Source organism: Micromys minutus, assembly GCF_963924665.1.
Source record: "Micromys minutus genome assembly, chromosome: 7".
NCBI lineage: Eukaryota > Metazoa > Chordata > Mammalia > Rodentia > Muridae > Micromys > Micromys minutus.
The window spans coordinates 27858920-27885570 of NC_137976.1; the positions used below are offsets into that span (position 1 = coordinate 27858920).

Sequence of the window (26651 nt, forward strand, 5' to 3'; positions counted from 1 at the left end):
TGTGTGTACTAGAGTGTTCCACAGTATATCTTTTGCCCAAACATCTTCACTTGCAGATGCTTAAAGCAGTGAGTCATTGGTCTGGTTCAAAGCCTCTGGCTTCAGCAACACTTCTGCATAGTTACTACCCCATTTATATTCTTATATTCTTAATAATTTACATACTCAACATACTATTGACACTAGGCTTACCCATTGTGTAATAAAACATTCCTTAGAGAGATACAACACATACATCTACCCACTACAGGTAGGAAACCTATAACAGATTCAAGTATGGACACCACCAAATTCCAGTTCGGTGAACCAATGGGTTGTATTGGTGTTACTTACAGGGATATGGATGAGCGGTTACTTTCAAGAATAGAAATGATTCAAAGACAGCAGTATCACCAAAGCCAACATCAACACAGGCAACAACTCTTAGAGCTGAAAAACTAGAGCACAGTGAGCAGCCTGTATGAAGCTCAACAGTTGGAATGGCCTTTCTAGGTGTCTCAATTGGTCTACTTGGTTTTATCTCAGTCTTTGACTCTTTTCTCTCTTGACAGCCTTCTTGGTAGTTCATCCTTTTTCTATTTGAAAAGGTGACTCTCAGAATGTTTTTCTTACTCTGGCAGGGAGAGTCCCAGTAAATTTGGTCAGTTTCAGGGACTTGTTGAAGCTAGGTTGAGTTGTTTACCTTCCAGTTTAAGGAGTCTCTGTGACGTTTCAATTTTGGAGAAGACTATTATACAACATCACCATATAGCCATCTGTAAGGTTAAATATTGATAGCTTAGTTGTGTTCTAACATTTGTATGTACACACACTCATCCATGAAATGTACATCAGTACTTTACCGTAATACTATAATGTGACTTTTAAGTTATATTAAAAATATGTGGATGGACGTGTAAACAGGAAATATAATGTTTAATGAATTTGGCCAGTCATACTGAGCATTTGCATAGAGCAGTCATATGAAACTTACTCTTCAAAAATACATCCAATCAGCTCATTTGTATAAAGTTTGCAATCATTGAAAATCTTAATATTAGGTACATTTAATTAAAGCTATTTTATTTGTGCTAGTTTTATAAGCTTTTGCCATGGAATAGCTTCTCACGTTACTACTGTCTTCACTGGTTTTATAAATATAGAAATTAATATTGTATAAATATGTCATTCAGATATTAAATATATATGATTCAAAAATTTCATTAACAGTCAACATGTTTTGCTTATCCATGTCATAGCAATATAGCCAAGCAGTGTAATATTGTCTTCAAAATGACTTCATTATTCTCCATCAGATTCATGAGACTTGCATCTCATATTTGCTGATATGTATCTCTCACATTCAGCTATATCAAATAGATTTGGTGCTACACTCATTGCCTTTGTGTTTTACAAGAGCACAAGAGATTGATCTTCTATTATTTCAGTTTCATGCAATCTGATAAAATAAGTACATTCACTGACATGCAAAGCGAATTATGCTCTCCTTTATGAGAAAACCATGCTCCAACACACAGTTGCTATTCAGATAAATCCATCCATGGACACATGTTATTAGGTACTAAATTACCTTTAAAATAATTCAGTAATATAAAAAGTAGATGATTTTTATTAAAAGATTTTTAGAGCCAAAGAAGAAATATACACTTAGTACAAGAAACCATTTCTAACATGAATTCACTGATCTAGAAAATTACTTTAATGCACATATCAATATCCATGCCAGATGCTTCTATTTCAGCAATTAAAAAGTCTCCAAGTCCCCTTCTTGTGTGTATAATGAAAATCCACAAGCATTTTGTAGGGTAAAATTATAGTTCTTTTTTCATTGTAACTCTCCAGTAAAATAAAATTATAGATAATAAAACGGTGGGAATGGGAAGACTAAATCACATTGTATGCTTAACCTGGCCTATGTATACAGAGAAAAAATAATGATTGATAAATACATCCTTGACCTGTAGTAGACATGTATGTAACTTTAGTGTGAAAAATTAGGCCATTAAAATCTTAAGGAAATGTGAAAAGGCCTATATAGGAAAGATAGAAGGAGAGAGAAAAAGAGAGACAAAGGGAGGGAGGGAAGTCTCTACTTATGATTTAGACATACATGTCTGAAATTAAATTATCATTTTAATTTTAATATAATTTTACAACTTTATACCTGTAATGTAGTTTGTCATAAATAACCTATAATATAAAGTGTATTTTAGAAAAAATATTCAATGTAAAATAAGATTAATATAACTTTCCTGTCTGCCCATAGCTGTTTCATTTCATATACATATACATATATATATATAAAATGAACAAAATGCTACTCCATATAATTAATATATTTTTTGCACAAGAGATCTCTTACATTTTGACAGGATTGTAGTATATCTCTGATGAGGTAATTGACTTCCAATAACTTTCTTATTTTTTAAACAACTTTATTTTAAAAAACAAAGATAAATGAACAAATTTTAAGCATTTTTGCATAAAAGTATACAAATACATTTTTGTCAGTGCTTGGCCTTTGTTTTTTTTCAAAGGTTTGATAGTGTGCATTAATGTCTTACTCCAATAACTTTCAAATGTTAGAATTTATTCCTAATTTTTCTTTTCATTTCCCAGTTACATGATTATCACTGTATAACCAAATGTTCCCAAAAGGAAAAGGAAAATTGACTTTTGTTCAACTTTAGTTTTATATGAGTGTAGAAACAGAATAGGTCTTTGACATGTCAGCAAGTTCTACTAAATAATATGGATTAGTTGAAGATAATCTTTGAGTCATAGTTTGTAGAAGAATTTTAATACAGCAACATGGCTGCTCTGGCAAGATATCACATGATAGACCTCTATCTGTATGATTCACCTGGAATGCAAATATGACACATACCTTTCATTTACTCAGCTGGGATGTAGATACTTCCATACTATGTACCCTCAAGGTGAAATTAGTGTGTAGAGAGAAGCAGCCATGCTTGAATGTGACATCTAATTGCAGGGCAGAGCGAGTGATGTTATCAGAGAAACACTTAACAGAGTGTGTCAGAGAAAGAATATGCTAAACTCTCCTTAGGACAGCACAGGAAAAAGAAGCCATTCAAGAGCCAGACAGGGAAAGTGAGTCAGCGGGGAGTCAGTACAATGAGTGCAGTTCAGTGGAGTGGGGTTTGTCCATGTAGTTCAAGGCAGAGCAGCAGGGACAGGTGAATCCAGAAGGTTAGAACAAATCTCCAGAATTAGTTTGAAGCCAAGCAGAGAATTCAGTGAGAAGCTGAGAGAATCTGGATTGAATTTATCAACATGGAGAGGAGTTTACTACCTGGCTACAAAATTCTGTACTGATACATGTGTGTGAGCATAGGAAGATCACTGAATATACCCATACAGGTGTGTCTAATTTTCCTTTCATCTGAAATAATGGTAACATGAAGGAAATTTTGAAAAGTTTTGTTGAAGAAAGAATATGAGCACAGGTTTTAGTGTATTCAGCCTCTTGGCATTTTGATTTTTCTTGTATTTTTCCTGTTGATAGAAATGTGGACATGTTGGTACATGTATATAAACAGTATTCAAACTATGAAGAATTATTGCTTTCAGAGATGCCTTGATGGTTATTTCCAGTTCCTCTTGTGGCTGTGCTACTCTTCCCTTTGAGGCTACTTTAATCCCTTCTAACATTTTCATTTTCCCATAGCTTGTTTACTTCCAGCACAAGAGGGCTAAGATAGTTAACGTTGACTATGAACTAAGTCAGCCCTGTGAAATATGGGAGATCTGTACAGAGCCCTCTGGGTGTGTCTTTGAGAACAGCCACTAAAAGGATTAGCTGTGCAGGGATGATCTACCTCAAATGAGTATTGTTAGCATCCTACTGGGTCCTAGGTTAATAAAGGGTAGGGAAGAGAGAAAGTAAGAGTGAGAATCCCTTCCCTCTGCTTCCTGTTTGCCACAGTGCAGGCCTTTCTCTTCTGTCAGACCCTGCCTCTTGCCGTAGCCTCACAGCTGTGACACTGTTGCAGAAGAAATCTATCCTTTTTCAAGTGCATCATCTCAAGTCCATTGTTACAAAAAAACCTGTTTTGAAATAATTCAAGTACTTAGCAAAGTTTATATTTAATCCATATTAAATTTGAATATGAAATTTTATTCTCACTCAGCTATCACAATTAAAATTATTTGAAGTATGATAATCAAGATGCTTGAACGGTTTTGTGGTGAAGTCTTATGGGTCATCCTTTTGGTCACAGAAAGAATAACATTTTTTTTTTCTCATTTAATGGATACTCTTGTTCTGTGCAGTTAGTGCAAGAACTACTGAATTCTGCAACCCAGCCAACTATGTGTGTGTGTTTGTTTTATCTTTAATTGGTAGAGCTACACTCAGAAAGAGTCATGCCTTGCCTTATTCTTCACAGTGCTAATGTGACCATTTTCTCACTGCTCTGTGTTTGTTGCATGCCTCAGAGATAGGGTTCTTTCTCTGGTAGATCAAAATTCAAATATTAGTCGCAGGTTTGTGGGATCACTCATCGATGGGAAACTGAAGAGCTTTTTGTTTTTTTCCTGTTAGATTTTCTTAGTTGTTTATTTGGTTTATTTACAAATGAGAACAGTAAATTCAACTTGCAATATTTGGGATGGTGTTACATGAGTAAGTCATGTGCAGTGACATTTTACCAACACACCACATAGAGAAGTGTGCTTCTTCCACTTCCATGGACCTTAAGATGTGAAAATGTCAGGGTAAGGATTATCTAGATGCTTAAAGACAATATACCGTCTCTAAAATCAAATAATCGAGATTATGTAATTGAATCTTCAACTGCAGCTAAGGAATGAGCTCTCACAATACCTTACTTTTTGATCAGTTTACTTTTGTATTGTTAATGATGTCATCAGAACATTAAGGACATTGTCCTGAGTTCCACACTGTACCCTGGAGAAGAGTGCACTGTGGCAGTGAGCTCACCCCCTACAAAGTGCTTTCTGGAAGGGTTAATTTCTGGTTTTAATCTCAGTCTATTTCTCTATTCTGCTTTTAGAATACATTGGGGGGAACTTTGCTCATAGCTACACAGAAGTCCAATGGAGTCATGGGGGGGAAGCACCATTATCAGTTTGGGGATCTATTAAAAGAAACAATAAAATAAAAATGTAAAATCTCTGCTTCTTATAGTTACACATTACTCAGTTGATAAATTTGTGAAAATGTTAGTTTCATACACACACACACACACACACACACACACACACACACACACACACAATGATTTCTCATTTTCTTCTTAAAATATTGCATTCTGCCTTTTACTTGCTTTACTTGTTTGCTCTACTAATCTACCCATAGCAAAGGCCTCGCACCATGATTTAGTTAGTTCACTAGGATATATTTTGTAATTTTTGAAAACTTTATTTTTATGTAGCATATATAGTACAAAAAAACTTCTTATATTTCCTTGTTCCAGGGTATATTTATCAGTCTTTATTAAAAAAAATCAAGTAATTGAGTTCTATTAAAATTACCTAATTTGTTCCTGCATTCTTCAAATTTTCCCATAGTAACTTTCCTACAGACTTGAGTCTTGTAGATGGAACTTATTTTGGCTAATCAAACAACTACAAATATATCAAGCTCAGTAACTCCCTGTTACCTAAGTTGAAAGTCAGCCATCCCCTAATAAATCCACCAACCAGACGGCTGACAGCTGATCACTGATGGAGTAGGGAGAATAGTCAAGCTGTATACTGTACTGGAGTCACAACTGCATGTCCGAGAAGGGACAAGTGCAGAGTTGGATGGTATATGCCACTGTACTTTGGACCATTTACTAAACAGCACCATGTGACACACTACTGTGCCTGTTGTATCCATATCTTTTAAAAAATATTTATTTATTTCATGTATATGAGTACCGTGTAGCTGTCTTGAGACACACCAGAAGAGGGCATCAGATGGTTGTGAGCCCAATGTTGCTGCTGGGAATTGAACTCAAGGCCTCTGGAAAAGCAGTCAGTGCTCTTAAGCTCTGAGCTATCTCTCTAGCATCATGCATTCATATCCTAATTAGTGATATCAGCATACATTTCATTATCTGCCTGAAATATTCTTGGCAAAATTATTCTTGACAGTTTCCTGATCAAGAACATTTGTCCTTCACTGGACCAAATTAATCTGCTCCTTTTTGATCTAAATACTTGTTATTATGGAGTAACTTAAAGCAAATTATTCACTTATCTTTTATAATCCACTCTTGTTGTACTTTGAATAATATTTTTATAATCTATGCACAAGGTCATGAGCTAGTTGAGGACCTACTATTAATAATTGTGTTTTATTTATTGCCTAACATAATAATTCTTCAGAAAGTCCCTCACATAATATCCTTTATAAACGATAGCATGCAAAATGGAAAATCCTCTATTTCCGAAGAGATTTTTCTCATTATTTTATAACTAAGAATAATGCATTTTACTGCAAAGCAAAATACCCATCAATTGATCCTTTCAGTACGCTGATGTTTGCTAAGAATACTCTCACGGAAATTAAATCTGGGTTGTGCTTCTATGCCATAGCCATGCATTCTGGCATTCTGGTCAGGAATTTCTATTTCTACTCAGAGAGATCGGTGATGTCCATGTGGTCTTTGCAGGCTTACAATTAAGTTTCTGGCAATTCGAGTGCATGGAAGAAAAACGATGAGAATTTTGGCATTCGAAATTCATGAGTGAGTGTCTTTTCTCCACTGTTCCCACATGCTATGAGCATATCACGTTGCAAATACCACCAGCAATTCTTAGCCACTTCTCCTCTGCTCCTTTGCTCAGAAGACATGCCCTTTCCAAAGTAATCATGGAAACAAATGGAAACCAGGCTTCTACCCAGCAGACATGTACTGAAGTTTTGGAATTGACTGAACACTGTTAATATTGTTGTAGAGCACTGTTAGGGTTAATCTTATTAAAACTGCTATTAATGATCATGCTCCATCTGCAAGATTTGGCATATGGCTATTTCTTTGCATGTGAATTGAATGTACCTTACTCATGATAGTTATGTACCACATGATGTTAGAAGAAGTGAAGATTTTACAAACACAAATGCGTTGAAGTTGTTTTCATTCCCTTTGTCAGCTATTGGTTCTTTGTTAACAGAATATGTATCCCATGGTTCCGTTATAAATTTCAGATTATTAGAAACATAGTCTACCTCTTCTAGTTATTTTTCTTTCCCATAAGCGAGCTGTGGGTTAGAGGAGATATATTGCTGTGGGAAACAGAAATTTCCCAAACAGAACTTAGATATAGATGATCAGCATAAATCTTGTACAATCAATGAACTGTTCTACCAGTGTAGTTGAGGACAAGGAAATGGAAGAGAGATGAGGAATATCCAATTTTAAATAGTCAAAATTATTTTTCAGAAAAATGTTTAATTTTAACTGAATACAAATATACTTTAATAGTTAATGGGAGATGGCTACATTTAATTCTAAAACATTTTCCAAATTTACAAAACTCTGGGTCTAACACTGTTACATTAATGAAGTTTATATCAAATTTTTATATATTCACTACAAATGAAAGGTTAGGCACATTTTTCCATTCTTATGAGAAAAACCCCATAATAAACTGTTTTCTTCTTTTATATACTCAATTTTTTGTTTGTTTGTTTGTTTATGATTGGAAAGAACTATTGTATTCAAAGATTGGATTTATAAGGCTTGGATAAGTGCTATCAAAAAGAACCAAAATTATACAAAATTGGTAAATGAAGTAGCAAACGCAAAAATATAAACCATTAAAGAGAGCTTAGTAGTTAATCCAAACCACTGATGACTACTATTTATGGAAAAGAGCGTACCCTACTTTCTCAAAGACCCTTCTGTTTCTCATTTGGCATACATCCAAATTTCTGCTGTGTCAACATTTGCTCCTGGGAGAAAATGAAGGAAAAAGGTCCATAAGGTTCCCATTGGCCCAGACAGTAGAAACATCTGCTGGATTCACAAACAGCTTGCTAGCCCAAGTCTGCAGGGATCTTTGATGCTTATCGACCCTGCCATATGAGTCTATATTTCCTGTGCTCCGAGGCTATACAACCTAATTTTTAAAAAGGCAAGGCTGTACTTTACACGTGAAGTATTCGTTCATTATGTTAAAGACAACAGCCGTGACATTATGCTTCATGGGCTTAATAATAGCAAAGTTCCAGTTCTACTAAATGGTGTTTTATTATCTAGTTAATGATATTATTCTGATTATTGATCGATCCTATGAATTTTTAAATGTGCTTATGGCATTTACTCTTAAACATCATTACCTGGCCATTGCTTATTTTGTCAGAAATATATCTGCCACTTTTCGCATTTATTCATAAATGTGCTATTTATGTACATCTATGTTTTATTTGAAAAAATTCTGTGTTACACGCAGCAAGATTACTTTTCTAACCCACAATTAAGTTATGGGAATGAAAAAAAATCTCTGGAAGATGTAGAGTATGTTCCTATGACTCCATAATTTATAGTATAATCAAGCCATAAGATACATATTTTGTAATTTATGATTTCATGAAACTGTAAGATACATTTCCATAAAATCCATTACCTTTTAGTAGACTACTTTGATATTAGCTGAGATGTTTTCAGTAGTGAAATATGATATGATAGCAACGAAAATGAGGTTCACTATTTATTACCATTAATGGGCATTATTTAAATGTATGTATTGTATTTGTGTTCTTATATGTATGTGTGTGAAGCAGGCAGTGAATGCACATTTCCTTGCCCTTGCATGCATATGTGCAGGCAAGAGGCATATGTTGTATGTCTTCTAACATATTCCATCGTAGTTTTTGAGACAGGATCTTTCACAGGGCCCTGGAGTTTGCCTGTTTGGCTAGACTGGCTGGCCAGTTAGACTTTACCTACTTCTCCCTCCTGCTGTTCCTGGGCTGCATCAATAGACACAGCTTTTATGTCCTGCTGTGGATCTGAACTCAGGAACTCTGACTTGCATGACAAGCATTTTTACTCACTGGGCTATCTCCCCAGGAAATGATTGAATTTTAGCACACAGAGTTGGTCATTTCCTGTGAGGGTCTTCTGACTACCACGTTTCTGCCAGTGTCTGCACACTGGGAACTCTTTCAGATCATTCCATTCAGTTACTGAAATTGGAAAATGCATCTTTTTTTCCAATACTTTATTTAATTTTTAAGAAGCAACTAAAAGATATTTGAAAATATGTAGGGTGCATTTTTGAATGTTATAATCATGAAGAAACTATATAGGGTATATTTTTAAACGTTATAAACAAGAGAAAATTAGAAACAGCAAGATGGATTTTTTATTAGATTTTAAGATTATTTTTATTGGTTGAGGATTTTCATATGCCTTGATCATATTTTACCCACTCAAGTCTTCCCATGTCCACTCCTTCTCCCCAACCCACCAAGCTACATGAATTTTATTTTAGACAAGACTGAATGATGTTGCCCAGGTAGTCTTAGATTTGTATGGTCCACTTACTAGGACTCTACTCTCACAATAAACGAAGCCTCAATCACCCACCTACCGTCAGTTGCCAATAACTCCTTTCTTAGCAGTGAGACTTCATGTGCAAGTTTCTGTGCTGTGATGGGATTCATCCTGGACTGGACGGAGGTCTTGTGCCTGGTGTTTCAAGCACTGCCATTTCACATGTGCAGCTTCTCTGCTGTTTCAAGAAGACATTGTTTCCTTGCAGTTATTTATGTGTTCCCGCTCTTCTGCTTTTTCGGCCACCTCTTCTGTAAAGATGCCAGAACCATTTAGGTCTGTGTAGTACGATGTTCTCTTCAGAACTGACCATGCAGCCATCTCCTACTCACTATACCCTGGACAGTTGTAGTTTGTGCCTTAATCGTACAAGAGAGCGTGTCTTGCCAGGCCCTTGGTTGTTGTAGATTACAGGGTTCAAAACTTGACTTGATGGTTTTTCAGCTCTGGTAGCTCATATAGCAACCACCAGAACTATCCAAGCTACTCAAGTACCATAGTTTCCAAGTCCTATCAGTCTGAGGTTTCAATGTTATTAGAGCCCAGTTTGTGGTATCCTCAGGAACAGGGTCTGATTGTTTGTTGCTGTGTGTGTTCATTCATGTTGAAACAAGGTCTCTCTATGGATCTCTTGCTGTCCTGGAAATTGCATATGGTTCTGACTGGTCTAGAACTCAGAGGAAAGCAACTATACTTGAGGATTAACACTGCTAGTAGGTGTTTGGGGCAGAAGGTATGGTACTGTAATGTCAAATATCTTTAAAGGAAGTAATCAATTTCTGACATTGAGTTTTTATTGGTTATCATATGGTATCTAGTAGGGGCATTGTCATCCAGTTATTTAGTAGGACTACATTTCAACTTCTCTGTGTGTGTATATCAGTAGAGTTTTCTTGAGAGAAGATTTCTATAGATGGCAATTTAGATGGAATTATTACAATATAGTTTTTCTAATGCATTAACTTGAAAAACCTACATTTTTCAATTTGATCAATATGTGTTAGCTACTGTCTGAGTTACTGTTCTATTGCTGTGAAGAGACAGCATGTTCAAGGTAACTGATAAAAGACAGTGTTTACTTGGAGGCTTGCTTAGGGTTTTAGAGATATATTTCCATGATTGTGATGGGAAGCCGACAGGCAAGAGGTTAGAGCAGTAGCTGAGAACTTTATATTCTGATATTCTGACAGATCTCTCTCTCTCTCTCTCTCTCTCTCTCTCTCTCTCTCTCTCTCTCTCTCTCTCTCTCTCTCTCTCTCTCTCACACACACACACACACACACACACACACACACACACGAGGAGGAATGGGTTGGAAGGGGAAAGGGAGAGTTACCGAGAGGGAAAGAGGGAAAGGAAGAGACTGAAACTGGACTGGCAAGGACTTAGAAGCCCAAAGTACAATCTGAGCACACAACCCCTCCACTAAGACCAACTCCTTCACTAAGACCATGCCTACTCTACTAAGATCACACCTACTTCTGCCTAGACCACAAAGTAGACTGGTTCAGCTCTCAGCAGGGCCAGGTTACCTCAAAGTAGACTGGTTCAGCTCTCAGCAGGGCCAGGTTACCTCAAACATTCAACAACAGCCCCAGGAAGCCTCCTACTTCAGGGGGGGGGTTGGAGGGGGGTACTTCCCGAGGGAGGGGTTCTATAGTTCACTTACTACATCACACAGCCTGCTTTAATGATCCATTTTCTGGCACAATTTCTAATCAATCCTGACAGTTTACTTTACAATAAGTGATATCAACCATGACATTTGAGAACTTAATACAGTACCTCAAAACCACCCTGGTTTCTAGTTATTTATGATGCAATATACAGCTATGAATTTCTGAGTGCAGAGAAAGGTTCGGCATCAGCTGGGACCACTTTTCTTCCAGGCTTACAGTTTGACAGCCTTAAACAAATGCCTTTTGCCTGGCTCTCATGTTACTATTATAATCTAGGATTCAACTTCTGAAATTGAAGAATCAGAAGATTGCCAAAAATCTTAATTTTTAGCAAGATCTATTGCATTAATTAATCTACATATATTTCACTGTTATAATTATCTAACCAGATAAAGATCTAGCAATCACCAGGAATGCACACATTGACATTCTTTGTTTTTTTTTTAATCATCAAAAGTATGATTCTTGATAGTGGTTTGTCTGAACAATTCTATAAAAAGTATCAACTTTCATTTCTCTATTTTCTCACATCAGTTTGCACTTGCTCTAGCAGGGTAATGTTCTCCTAGATCTAATATGGCACTACAAAGGGCTTGTACATCAAAGCATGTAAACATGGGCAAGATGGGCTAAATCAACATTAATGAAATCTTTGTGCATTCAGAAATGATCAAACAGTGAAAAACAGAGCCCATTAGCCACTATGTTATTACACATTTTTTTTCAAAAGGGAGATTGTTCCCAAGGGAATATTCTGTTGATTCAGATGTTACTACATATTGATCTCTACTTTAAATAATTAAAGTAATATCATCTGAACACAATTTTTATTTGTTTAGAACTTGTGTGCCCATGGTTATAATTCACAATTGTATGCATATCAGGAAATGAGAAGGAAAGTATATGTATAATTTCTTAATCAATAATTTCCCATCAATAATTTATGACCACTACTACCTTGAGGACTAAAATTCTATACCTAGATGATATTTATGTTATATTATTTCAAGGATAAATGATTTGTAGTGTTATATGATAAGGAGAGAAGTATCTAAAATCTGTTTCTTTTTCTATTTTTTTATTCCTTTTATTTTTAAGAAAACATTATTTATATGCACAGCTACTAGGTATAGGCACTAGGAGAAAGGTTCTGAATAAAGAAAACATGTTTAGATTTAAGATGAAAATAACAGGTTTTCTTTCTCTCTAATAACAGGCTCAGCCTTTAAAATAACCGGCAGGATGGGTCAGTTCGTAAATGTGCTTACCTTGTTGTTGTTGTTGTTTAAAGTTTTCACTCTGCCAAGCCCCCAAAGTTTAAACTCAATGCCCGGAACCCTCATGGCAGTAGGACAGAACTAATTCCTACAAGCTGCACTCCGGCCTCACACTTGAAGTTTGGTACATGCACCTGCACCCGAAAATGGGCAAGAAAATGAAGATTCCTCATTGTTAGTCCATGGCATTTAGAGGGGAAATGAGTGTTTGCTTCTCTATCAAAGGGGAGGGGATATGAGCATATGAGAGACAGTTATGTGTTAGTAAAAGTGCAAGTCAATAAAACACAGCTAAACATTTATCAGGAGGTTATTTGTATAAATCAAAACAGCAACAACAATAAGAACAACAAAACAAAAGGAAGACTTGTCACCTTTAAAAGCCTTTAATGAACTCTCTGATAAAACCCAACAAAGCTCTTGATATTATGTTCAATTTTCACAATGATTAATGATTCATGTGCACAATCAAATTCTTTGATACAGAGTTAATATTAAGCAAACAAGCAGAAAACTGTTTTCTGGGAACGTAAGTGAATCACTGGACTTCTCTTAATAGCTTTCCATTGCTGGCAAGTAGCTAAGTGAATTAAGATGAGATCAGGAGATCTTTAAAGCATGCAAAGGTCCCTGTGGTCTGGCCTGGGCATCCTCCTGGCTCACCTTGGACCACCCCCAACTGCCTCTCAGTGGGCATCCATCTCAGTGGCTTTCCTTTCCCTTCCTTGTTTGTACCTTTCCTTTCAGTTCCTTTGGCTCTGACTTTTACTTATAGCTGTTGGGGGAACAACACTGGGGGAACCTGCTGGCTCTGCACCATCCTTGCACTAAAGCTATTTTGAAATTGCTGGCTTTTTCTTGAAAGCAGATAATAGTTGAAATGTTACCGTTTCTCAGCTGGGTTCTTCTTTTAGTATTTGTCTTCTTGATTTTGTGCCTTTGACTTTATTGACAGTTCTGTAACTGTCATTTCTAGGTGATCCGTTCAAGTTGTAGCCATGGGATGTCTACTGTCACCTTCTATCATAGATCTGACAAATAAATTCATGTAATTGAAGTGCATTTTATTGAAAAATTCCACTAAAATATTAAATAAATATTTGTTTGGAAAACATTGCATTATAATTATAGTTTGAGTGCTTAGTATGAATTAAAATTATTCATTAAAACGTGTTTATTTTATTTCTATAAATACTTTTTCATTATTTATCACAATTCAAAATGTACAGAAATATCATTCAAAAATATAAAGACTCTTGAAACATAAATAGGTATATTAATTGCTTTTATGAAAATATTTATATTTAGTACAGAGAATAATAAAAACAGTATTAACATAGAGGCAATGCCAATATTCATATTTTCAGAAATGTATATAATATATGGCAATTCTAAAGAATAACAGTTATTGAATATAGATGTTAAAGTAAATCCATAACTAGTACTTTAAACTCAGGCTATAATTAATTAAATCTAATAAAACTTGTTTTCTGTTTAAAATTAAGGAAAACAAAATGCCACATTAAAAACCTAGTATATATGTACTTGTAATTTACCTCATCATCATTATCTTATTTTGCTAAGGGACATTTTATGTATGTGCATATTAGCTGTATATTATAAATTAATATTGTAATATTTAATTATTTTCCTGTACTTCAGGTTTTATTTCTCTTCTCAAAATAAAGCTAGTAGCAAATTTCTGTTATATTTGATGTTTAAAATATAATAAATTTAGTGTTATTTATTTTTCTAATGTATAAATTTTCTTAGACTTACCTTATCAAACAAATATGTATACAACCTTGCTATACTTTTAGATTCTAATTGAATTTTCTGCCAAGGAAATGCAATTTTAAATGATTATAACACACCCATTTTTCTCTTTAGAGAAAAATTGACATTATTAGATACAACTTAAAAAAATACTAAATTTTTATATAGTCAAATGATATTAAAATACAGGTTAATGGGCAACAGTCTAAATATAAGAACAAAAACATTTATATAATAAGTTCCTTAGTAATCCATAAGTACTCTGTAAAAATTACAAAATGATAATAAAGAATATATGAATTTAGTAATAATACTGAATAATAACATTAATAAGATAGGCTAGAAAAATATTTTATAAAGATAGAACAACTTTGGTATGAATTCCTTCAGAAGGTTACAGTATTTAATATGTAATTTATAGGCTCACCTAGTCAGAGTTACTGTATGGATATATTGGAGACATGGTTTTCCGTAAGTTCTAAAGTTTGCTATATATGAATGACCTAGAAACCTCACATTCCAGAAAACAGAAAGACAAAGAGTTTCTAGAGGAGCATTATGATTCTTCGCCTCCAGCTGCACTGTGGGTGCCACTGTAAATCTGAAAGAGCCTTTTGTTACATATTAGAGCCAAAAAGGGGTGAGGTCCAAGCTTTGGGTATGCTGGAGTTTCTGGGTTGATATCAGAGTGTGATACTCACAATTCCCACCGTGAAACCCAGGATCTGGTCTACAGGATTGTAACTCCCGAAGCTGCCAGTTTGGCACTGTTTTGCTTTGATATCAGAAAAAGAAAGCCTCTCCAACCTTTCTTGGCCTTGCAAGACCCACTGCCGGCCAGCTTTGTCTCTTCCCGGCTTTGGTCTGGCAGTTGTAATGGAACATGGGTCTCCAATGTGCATCCTGTCACTATGGAAACTGGCAGGCAGCATGGTCTGATGGCCATGCTCCACAGTGGCTGGGATGAGAAATGGCACAGAAGGTGGAGACCAGGTGTTATACTCTAAATGAAAAGTCAAATGCACGAAACAATAAATAAATAAATAAATAAATAAATAAGTAAAAATTTAAAAAAATGAAGTCAACTCAAAGAAAAGTAAAATTATTTGGTATCATCCAATAGATTTCTGAAATTTTCTAAAATCTAAAATCTAGAAAACAAAACAGAAAAGAGGAAAATCTTTCTAAGCATGTGAAAGAAGAGAGGGTTATGCCAAAAGGAAACCCACTTGCACTTAGTTATCGGTCTCAGTGTTTCCTTCAATTTCCTGTCTCACACGATAGAGCGTTCAGTGCTGTTCCCTTGGGAATTGTAAACCTACCTTCATGATATTCCTGTTTTGCTGTCTATTCGGCTTTAGTATGCAGTGTGCTTCAGTCCACACAACTACTGAGCCACAGCTTCCACATTAGAAGGTTATTTGTTTCGAATGCCTTTGGTAATTTAGTGGAAGTAATAACACGCTGTGTGTGCACTTAGATGTATTTTTAGACTCTAATTTAGACAACGTGAATGATCTTGAACTTTATAAGATGCTGCATTCTTCATTTAAATATGCCCCAAACTAGTTCAGAGGAGAGATAATAGAGGTAGAGAGAGAAAGAAAAGTGAGGAAATAAAGGTTGGAGAAGTAAGGGAGGAGCGAGAGGGAGGGAGGGAGGGAGAGAGGGAGGGAAAGAGAAGGGAGGGAGAGAGGGAGGGAGGGAGGGAAGAGAGTGGGAGGGAGGGAGGGGGGACAGGGCTAGGGAGCTGAAAGTAACAGGAAGAAAAAAGCTAAACTACAGTAGGTCAGCACTGCGTGTCATTTTAAAGTGCACAACCTATTCCTTTCTGGATTTGCTGGCTTTATATTTCCCAATTAGCATATCTTACATGTACTGATCCACTTGGCCTTTGTGCTCTTTGCAAACAATAAATAAGAACCTCAACACAAGGAATGTAATTTTCATTTAACTATGTTTCTAAGAGAAAAGAAAATATGTTTAGAACAAACTGAAAAAGCAGGTGTGCCATTTAACTCTGGTGGCAGTGCCTTTTTTGGAATCAGATAACTGTACAGATAAATTTAGCAGATATAAGAGCATGTGAGCATGCTTTCAAATGAAAGGGTTAAATTACAGGCCATTGAATAACTGGGGTTTTAACACATTTTTAATTGAAAATTTGCACCTTCCTATCTCCCTTTGTCTTCTTTTTTGTTTCTCATTATTTTTCTTTAAGTCTGGGTGTTTTGTGCAAAGAATCTTCCTCATTTTCAGGAAGAGAACTATGAGAGATCCAAAATTACTGTTAATTTGCCTCCCCCCAATTTGACCATTTGCCCTTAAAAATCACTGACTGATAATTATTCCCTCTCAGCAGTGCAAACCCCAGCCTCATTCTGTCTGTCTGTGACTGACTCGGGTGGCTACTGGTCCCACAGAAGAAGATGTCACACAGTGTACTGGTGCACTTCCGTGGTCTATACTTAATCTCTAGCTCAGAAAGATCAGCGATGGGGGACCATTGTTTTCACTCAGGCACTGAAGAGATAGCAAAGCTGGATATGTGTTGTTGGTGGGACTGCAGGCATGTTTGAGGGTCAGTGTTAAAACATGATCTTTCTTTTGCCTCCTCTGTTAGCCCCACTCCTGTGTTTTCTTCATGCTCCTTTGTTCTGCTGGTCCATAAGAGCCTGAAAACCAAGTAACACTGTCCATTCTTTAAGAACTGGCTGCTTCCTGTCCTGTGTGATTATATGCTCCTTTAGTGCTTTGATAGGAAAGGGAGGGCCAAAACTCTTGATTGTGGGACAGCTTTTAAATAACTCTGGTCAACAGGAGCAAACACTCTGTTAATTTCCCCTTTAGCTTGAGGTTCTTTTACAACAGATTGAAACACTAGAGAAATAAGTTTAAAACAAACAAACAAACAAACAAAAACAAAAATAGAGAAGCTACTTGTTCTGGTATGTCAAGATATGAAGGAAATTCAACATTTCAGTATATGAATTAATCCTTTTAAGTTCCTCTCTTAGCTAGGTGTTGGCAAATGATACTTGTACTACTTGTGAGAGTTTATAACCACAGATGGTGGATTGACATAAGCTGGACAGTCTAGGAAAATCTAGCAGTTCAACCTCATTCGACAAGGAAGAGGAAGCAATTGGAACCTGTTTCAAAGTTTTTAATTAGTTTGACGATGGGTTAAAGGAATCAAAATCCAAGTGAAAAAGCTATCCTGTTGTCATAACCAGAGACATCAATGATGGCTTTCAGTGGTGCGCTGTAAATATTTAACAACTTTCTCTGTGGGGAAAATCATCTGCCCGCAGTGTTTGCCAATTTCTATGGTGAAAATATTCCCTCCGTGGTCAATTTCAAGCTACTGGCTTATGTCACTGCGTGCGGGGTGGTGAGAGTTACATCCCATGGAACCTCACGAGCTGCACTGAGTCAGTTCACAGGCATTATCCTTAAACTGAATGTCAAATACATTTTTCACATGCTAAAAAGAGATGGAAGTGTTGGTATATGTCTTTAAGATGTTTGACTGTCAACTGTACCATTTTAAATCATAGTTAAAGAAGCACATTTATATTCCATTGAGTTTATAGCCAGTCTATGATTATGCAAAGAGTGCTTAAAAAATAAAAGTTTAAATCATGCTTCTGTCTTTATGGCTATATGAGAGGGTGCATGTTTTCAGTTTTCTGTGTATCAGACCCTCAATCTCCAAGGTGAAGATGTTGCCAAGATTAACTTTGCCGATTAAATCATTAATTCACCAAATGCACCTAGAATTATTTCTAGTCCTATAATACAATGAGCATAGCCCATTACATTCCTTGTGTTTTCTCTACCTATTGGCAGTGTTGGATAGGTAAGGGAAACTAACAAAAAGAGAAAATAAAAGGGGGTGATGAGACAAGAAAAAGGAACAGAATTTGAAAATCCATTCAACAAAGCTGAAATGAGGCTTTTACTTACTTAATGGTTAAAAAATGTTTTATACGCTTTTTCCATTGTCTAGTGTGTATATATACTTACATATACTCCTAATTATGTTTCCAGTGAAATAAAACATGCCTCATGGTATTTTACTAATATGTCATTTGTGATATATATATGTGTGTGTGTGTTGTGTTTGTTTGTTTGTGTGTGTGTCTGTCCACTTATTTTAGCAAACTAGTAGTCTATACATCTCCACCTTGATATGACTATAAACAAACTTAGCACGTCTGAATTACATCTAGGTCATTCTACTCTCACCAGATACCATTCATATGCCAGCCAGTGTACTAAGAAAATATACTCACTTACTCTGTTGAGCATCTCCTTGGGAGCTTCCCTTTAAAATAGAGAAGGGCAACTCTGTAGAAGGACCAGCAGTCTCAGTTAACCTGGACCCCTGGGATCTCTCAGTCACCGAGCCACCAACCAGGCTGCATACACCAGCTGATATGAGGCCTCCGACACATACAGCAGAGGGACTGCCTGGTCTGTGATTAGTTAGAGATGACGCACCTAAACCCAAGAGACCGGAGACCAGAGGGAATTTAAAGGTTTGGTGAGGTGGGGGTAGGGGGTGGGGACAGCTTTGTGCAGACAGGGGTAGGGAAGGAGGTAGGGGATGGAGAACATTCATAGAGTTGACCTAAAGGGGGATAAGATCAAGAGTGTAATAAAAACAGATTAAATAAAATTTAAAAAATACAATAGAGAATGTTATACAATATAACTGATTTATAGCTAAAATACACTGCTACCAAATATTTTTATTATTTCCATTATTTTTTCTTTTATTGAAAATAGATTCCTTTCTAAAACAATATATCCTGATTGAAGTTTCTCTTCTGACTATTCCACCCAGTTCCTCCCCCCGTTATTTCAGATCCACTTTATTGCTGTCTACCATCAAAGAACACACTTCAAAGAGATAACAAACAAATAAGACAAAGTGGAATGACATGAAGGAAAAATTACCACATGGACAGTTGATACACCAACCCAACAGGAGGCAAAGAGTCCAAAGAGTAGGCACAAGAGTCAGAGACCCACTTTTTCTCAGTCAGAAGTCCCATAAAATACTAAGCCACTAGCTATAATATACATTCAGAGGATCCGACATAGACTGCCGTAGACATGCTTGCTGCTTCTCTCTCAGTGAGCTTACATGCAACTTACTGAGTTGGTTCTGAGGATCAGACTCTCCTAGTGTCCTTCATTCCCTTTGGCTCTCATACTCTTTCTGCTTTTTCTTGCATGGGCTTCACTGAGCTGTGAAAGGAGAGAATAGAGACTTCCAATTTAGAGTCCCTTCATATAAAGTCTATGGGCTTCTGTATCTGCTACCATCTACTACCTGAATAGGCCTGTCAGATGGCGGCTGGATAAAACACTGATCTATTAGCATAGCAGAATATCATTAGGAATGATTTCATTGATTCTTTTCTTAAGACCAGCAGTGATTGGCTTACCCTAGGTCTCTAGACTATATAATCTCTAGTTTATAGTTATCCAATCAGTGTCAGTTGCGGGTTGTTCTCTTGGAGTGGGCCTTAGGTCAAATGACATATTGGTTGGTTCCCATTACAAGTTCTATTCCACCAAGTTTGACAAACACCATTTGTTGAAAATGCTATCTGTTTTCCCAGTGTGTATTTTTTGTTTCTTTATTAAAAAAAAATAAAACAGGTGTCCATAGGTGTGTCATTTATGTCTAGGTCTTCAGTTTTGTTCTCTTGATAAATATAATTGTTTTCCTGTCAATATAATGCTATCTCTGTAGTAAAACTTGTCTATGGAGATGACTGTATCTCTGTAGTAAAACTTGAATTAATGAATAGTGAGATCTCTAACAGCTCTTTTTATTTTTTTAGAATTGTCTTAGCTATTCTATTTTTGGTTTTGCTTTTTGTTTTGTTTTTTTATAGGAAGCAGAGCATTGTCTCTCAGAAATATGTAAAGAATTTTGCTAAAATTTTGCTGGCGATTGTACTAAATCTGTAAATTGATTTGGTGCATAGATATTTTTGCTATATTAATCCTATGCTACCATAAGCATGAGAAATCTTTCCATCTTCTAATATCTTTTTAATTTCTTTCTTCAAAGACTTGAAGATTTTATCATACAATTCTTTGACTTGCTTAGATAGAGTTACCACAAATATTATACATTATTTGAGGCCATTCTGATTCATACTGCCTCCTTGATTTTTTTAAGTCTGTTTGTTATTAGTAGAGGATTTTGGTGATTTAATTTAATTTAATTATACTGATTTTGGTGAGTTAATTTTGTATCCAACTACTTTGTTGAGTGTTTATCAGCTGTAAGAATACACTGGTGGAAAATTTAGGGTCAATTATATATACTATCATATCATCTGCAAATAACAATACTTTGAGTTCTTCCATTTCATTCTTTATCCTGTTAATCTTCAGTTGTTTTACTGGTCTAGTTAAGAATTCAAATAATATATTGAATAGAGAGAGAGAGAGTGAACAAACTTATCTTGTTCCTGATTTATTAAAATTACTTTTGAGTTTATTTCCATTTAATTTGATGTTGACTATAGGCTTGGTATAAACTGTTTCGGTTATGCTCCAGTGTGTTTCTTGTATCCCTAATATCTCTAGGACTTTTATCACAAATGAGGTGTTGGTGTTTTGTTTCTTAGTTTCTATTTCCTCTCTGAACTTTTGGAAAGTATGTTGGCCAGTGTCTTATGTTGCCATTCTTCTGTCCTGCTTAATTGGTGTGTTCACTGAGAATCCCTGGGGGAGAAGGGGTGGGAGGGGAAGGGTGGTACTTCTGGCTGGCACACTTGGATAGGTTGGGGAAAGGATGTTTGAAGGAGAAGGTTTTTATGATCCCTTATGACTAGAGTAAGAAAAGAATGGGAAACCTCAGCAGATTTCCAGCTACTGAGCTGGGCATGAGACTGGGAAATAGGGCAGGGGTAGGATTTCGGGAGCAGTAAGAGACCTGTGAGTCTCTCTTCAGCCTACATGTTACCCTGGGAGGAACAGCCCTTGGGTTAGCATTGGATGCCTGCTGGAATTTGAGGGTAGGATAGGTACAGCCACAGGTTGGGGTAGGAAAGTTAGAAGACACTGTTCTGTGGGTGGACAGAAGGCTGTAGCTGATGTTCTTTTGCAACCCTGGGTATGAGACTGGGGGATTGAGTCTGAAGAAAATTTGTGAGCAATTTACATGGTTTTCTCTGAGGCTTGGTCTGTGGCCACTTAGTATTTAATTAGTCTAGAGTTAAGGAAGTTAACAGATACTAATGCCACTTAAAATATGAACTCAGTACAAAGAGAGGAGCTAGGACATTATGAAGAAAAGCTGCCTGGAAGAAGTTTGCTTGAAACTTGAGTAACTTGAAATCAGTGCTGACTGAACCAGGTTTTCTCTTCTTTTATATCAGTTTTTCTCCAGTTTGAAGTTACCCTGATGGTTCCATTAGCAGGTTTCTCTTCCCTCTCCATCCTGAGAATGTGGATGCAGGAAAAGAGCAGAAAGTCATGCCTCACATCATACGCACATAATAAATGAACTCAGGAGGCGTTGCTCCCTTTTCCTGATGTTAAAATTTCCAATTGAAGAAACTTCTTGGGAACGATGTCCTGAGATTCAAAGGCAAATTGAGTCATGAGGGGTTAAAAAGAGGAAGGTCACAGTGTCTCAGGATTCTATCCTGGTTAGAAGAAGAAGTAAATGGCAATTCAGACCTCTGAGAAAAAGTTTGACTGCCTGCCACACAGGCTTTTAAATTGATTTTGGAAACCACATATCCTAAGGGTATTTAGGATTAGTTGATTCGCCACATGAGTTTGCTCTCTATTTGTAAAACCAAATTATTCGACTTTCAAGAATTTTATGCTGCAAGAGTGAGAGAACTGAAATCATACTACCTTAAAGTCAGAAACCAAACCGTGAGAGGGATGTTGGAGGGACACAGTCCGTATGTCCACCCTTGAAGGGCCTGATGCAGGTGTGTGTGTGGACGCATATTAAAACCTAGAATGGAGATAACCCTAAAAAGGTCCTTTCTTTTCTCTTCTTTTTTTTTTTTCTTCTATTCCTTCCTTCCTTCCTTCTTCCTTCCTCTTTCCTTCCTTCCCTTCCCTTCCTTTCCTTCCTTCCTTCTTTCCTTCCTTCCCTTCCTTCCTTTCCTTCCTTCCTTCCTTCCTTTCTCACCTCTTACTCTCTTTCTTTCATTCTCTCTTCCTGCTTTTTGTGGATCAACAACATTGATTAAAATTAGTTTTTGTATTCACACAGAACAGTTAAAAACAATAAATACTGACATTTCTCATATTTAATTTTACACTTTAAATTTCATTGTTAAAAAGGATGATTGATTTTTCCCTTTTTATTATCAAATTCCCATTTCATGAAATGGTAACAGAGTTATTATGGCCCAGCAGCTTCTGTGGCATGAGAAGAAATGTTGAACTCTCAGAATCAACTTCCAATGGTTCATTGACCCTGTCTCACCCTGGGAAAAGAAAAAAAAAAATCACTTAACCTCCCAGAGTCAGTTTGCCCATCTGTGAAATGAGAAGGATAATATTTTCTTATGGGGATGTTTTGTGAATCATTCTGCAAATATAGTAGATAAAATTGTTGCAAGCATCGCTAACTTTTCTCCCTGAATTCTTTTAAGAAAAGATTATTTATGTACTTGTTGATAGTCAAAGCATTATCTGGGTTGAATCATGTATGTTTAGTAGTAGTTGTGACACTTGGAGGGTAACTCCTGGATTGCTCAATTTATGCATGTTATTAACATGAGTGGATCCAAGAAAAGCACCTTAAAACCATACTGAACTCCATATTCATGAGGTGATAATCCCAGGCAGGTATTAGCTCTCTGTGTCTGAGTTCCTGTTTGCTGGGGCTTGTTTTGTTTTGCTCCACTTCAAGTTACAAGCTTGTACTCCCTGCTAGTGGTCATCTCTGAGCAGAAGTCAAGACGCACCCCATATGTTTCCTGCTGAATTTCAAGTAAAGTATCAAACATTTATTACTCAAAACTCCAATGTCAAACTCAAAATGTATCTTAAAGCTTAAAAGAAAATGTCCTGGGGAGCTGTCATGGTGACTTGAAGGGGCTGGCATGGAGAAGGTAAAGCTCCTGATAAAAGATTTTAATACTCCGAAGTCTTAATTATGGAGTGTGGTCATGAGCCTCTGTACTCATGTCATCTAAGGCTGGAAAGAAATGTTTCCCTTCAGACCCTTTTGTCTCTTCTGGTGCCAATCACCAGGCGTCTTGGTAATAAACTTCTTTATGCCAATGGCTCCCATATAACCTGAAGTGGTGCTTGGAATAATGACAGAATCATTACAAAGGAAAGCAGGAAAAAGAAATACATTTCATGGGTGTGATTAAGCCATCCTAATGTCCTTGAATATGTAAATTATTTTGACTTAATGAACCACCTTGTTAACATAATATTATTTTAACACGGCTCTAGTACATTCCTTTTATCTCTGTGAATGTTTGTTTTCAGACTTGACAGAGTTTTTACTTAGATCAATGCAGAAATGAAATGTATATATTATATTAGGACATATAGTAACTTCATTTAAATTATTAGAGGTGTACATTTGGTAAATTTATTACATAGATTGCATTAATAATTAAGATATACATGTGAAATTAGGAAACATTTGAGATGTGTTTTATTGATTATACACAAAGATAATTATTAGAGAAATGTTGGCAAAACAGTCATAAATATCTCCTTGTGTAACAACCATGTATGTGAGTGCACGCATGTGTATAGTGTGTATACTTGCTGTTGTTTTGGAGAAAATATATTGCTATTATTAATCAGGCTGACCACAAACTCCTGGAATACAGGGGCTTCTTCTTCTGCTTGCAGAGAAACTAAGACTACATGCCAACACATGAGGATTTTGAAATATTTCAAGGACTATTCTACAAGATGAATATTCTTTATAGAATGTTTTGCCAACATTTTGTGTTTTAGAAAAAGCTCTATAAGGTGTCCCAGTAAAGTAGGAATCATTTTTCATTTCCTTTATCATAAATTCACTCTAAAGTTCTAATTTTTATACATTATGAGCTTTGTTCTATATTTTAAGAAGCTACCAGGAAAGTGTTTTATATGTTTTCTAGGCTCCTGCAGAGAGTTTAACTCATGCAACATCAATCTTTGCCTTACTTTTAATAATGACTTCATCTAACACCACACAACCAATTCTAGGCCAAGGGATATTAAAGATTATTGTATTACTATTGAAATATATCTTCATGTGTGCCTAAGAGAAATACATATTCTGAGAAATAGAATAAAACCTAAAGAAAACATAATGGTGTGTCAGTAGGGTGGTTTCATTATTTTAAATTGCTTTTCTAAATTTTGTCCTCTGCGCTTTTGAAGGTTTAGGTTTTATTTTGGGTAAATCCTGTTGTCCAATGTAGAGCACGGGAATTAATGATTTTATAACTTTCACTTAATCAACATTTTCTTTAATCTCCTTTTAGGCAGCCAAGGGCAGTTTCCACTAACTCAGAATGTCACGGTTGTCGAAGGCGGAACTGCAATTTTGACCTGCAGAGTTGATCAAAATGATAACACCTCCCTCCAGTGGTCAAATCCAGCTCAACAGACTCTATACTTCGATGACAAGAAAGGTGAATACATTTTCTCAGAAATGTTTTAAACATGTTCTGAAATACCCTAATTATAATGAATTTATTTTCCTTAGATGATTCAAATTATTCCTTTTGATTACTAAACTGCTGCCGCTTGTACTTAAACATGATAAATATTAAATACTTTACTTTGCAAGTCATAAACACCAAAGACAACCTGTGTCAACTTTCTAATAAAATAAACAGCTTCAATTCTATTTGAAAATGCTTTCCCTGCCTGCTTCTCACAGGCATCCGAATGCCACTTCCTTTCATTTTTGAAGCTTTCTTGTTTATAGAGTAAATTGTTTTCCTTATATTGGGTAATATACTGCTACTTTATATTACATGTTATATTAATTACATGTCTATAGAATGCTTTCATTACAAAAATAAATAGATTTATTGTCCTCAATTGGATCAACAAGAAAAATACTATAGAAATGATTTATCTATAAAGGATAACTGTAGGCAGGTTTGAAAAACAAAAATTATTAAGAAACTTTATTTTTGTGCATAGAAGGAAAGTAGACTTGGTCTTCATTAACTAAGGAGGCTTCTAATTAGATAAAACATACATTTGTATTTGAATATTTTAGTGGTGAAGAAATCTATATTCTAAAATTCAAGCAAACATCTAACAATATGTCAAGCTGTTAATTCTCTATCCACAATTATAACAGTAAATAAAATAGTGACTTCATGAAATTTAATAAAAATTGAAAAATATTCATAAGTAAATTTGCATTATACAAGATAGAAAATATGACTTAGATATTGCAGAATTCAAATATTTTACTTCTGATATTTATATGAAATGTTGCAAATAGGAAGAAGAAACATAAAATTAACTTAATTTTTAGCTCTCCAAATTCTTAGCGAGCAATCTGTAATAAAGATGTCTATTCTACTTAACAGATATATTTGATACAATAGTGATATTTTGTTGCCTTTAATATTATCTATAGAAAATAGTTTTGAAGATGATAAGTTTTTAATATATAATGCTATATTAGTTAAATATATAACCAGATAAATGGAAATATATTGAGTGTCTCTTTGTACTAGCATCTGGAAAAGAACAGACTAATTGTAGTCTCTGCTCTGATTCACAGTCAAGAGTGTAGGTGACAAATAAGTAAAAGAACGAAATTTGTTAGAGGGTAAAGGTCACTTGTGAAAAACAATAGGTGTGGATTTTAGTTCGTGTTAGTTAAGATTCTATGAAGAGGGACTTGAAACATAGCACAGAGGTTGAGTGTGTACTATTCTTCAAAAGAACCCAAGCTGAGAATCCCAGTGAGAGAAATAATCGAATAGATGAATGGATATTTTGCCTTTCATTTTGAGCAACTACCTTATGTGATTTTGTTGGTAGACAGTTTTAAAATATTTACAGGCAGGCTCTGAGCTACAGAAACTAGGAATTGTCCCTCATAGCCTGTACCTAAAAGTAGAACTGCTTTCCCTTCAGGAGTCCTCAGAATTTCTCTCAAGGTCTTCAATAGATTGAATAAGACCTGCTCACAAGAGTATTTTCCTTCAATAAATAAACAACAACAAAAAAAACCTTCTAACAACTGCAATACTGTTTTTTAAACAATAGTTTTAGAGCAACATGTAAACTTTCATTTTACCAAATATCTGAGGACAATTATTTCCTCTTTCCAGCGAGGCATGCATTCCAATACAACCAATGAAAGGGACAAACTGCTCAGAGTAATGAAT

The 26651-nt window shown here is 35.7% G+C and overlaps 1 protein-coding gene across 7 annotated transcripts in view; it reads left to right on the forward strand.

The window, feature by feature from the left end:
- Positions 1-26651, forward strand: part of CADM2 (cell adhesion molecule 2) — a gene marked incomplete at both ends in the record, with an annotated part of 927734 nt that overhangs the window by 674932 nt on the left and 226151 nt on the right. For 6 of the 7 annotated variants that reach the window (XM_080918671.1, XM_080918673.1, XM_080918676.1 and 3 more), the window contains one exon: positions 24774-24923. The exons of the other annotated variant lie outside the window; for it this stretch is intronic. In XM_080918671.1, coding sequence (XP_080774797.1) covers positions 24774-24923 — 150 coding nt within the window. The remainder of the gene's footprint in view (positions 1-24773; positions 24924-26651) is intronic. 7 annotated transcript variants of the gene reach the window in all.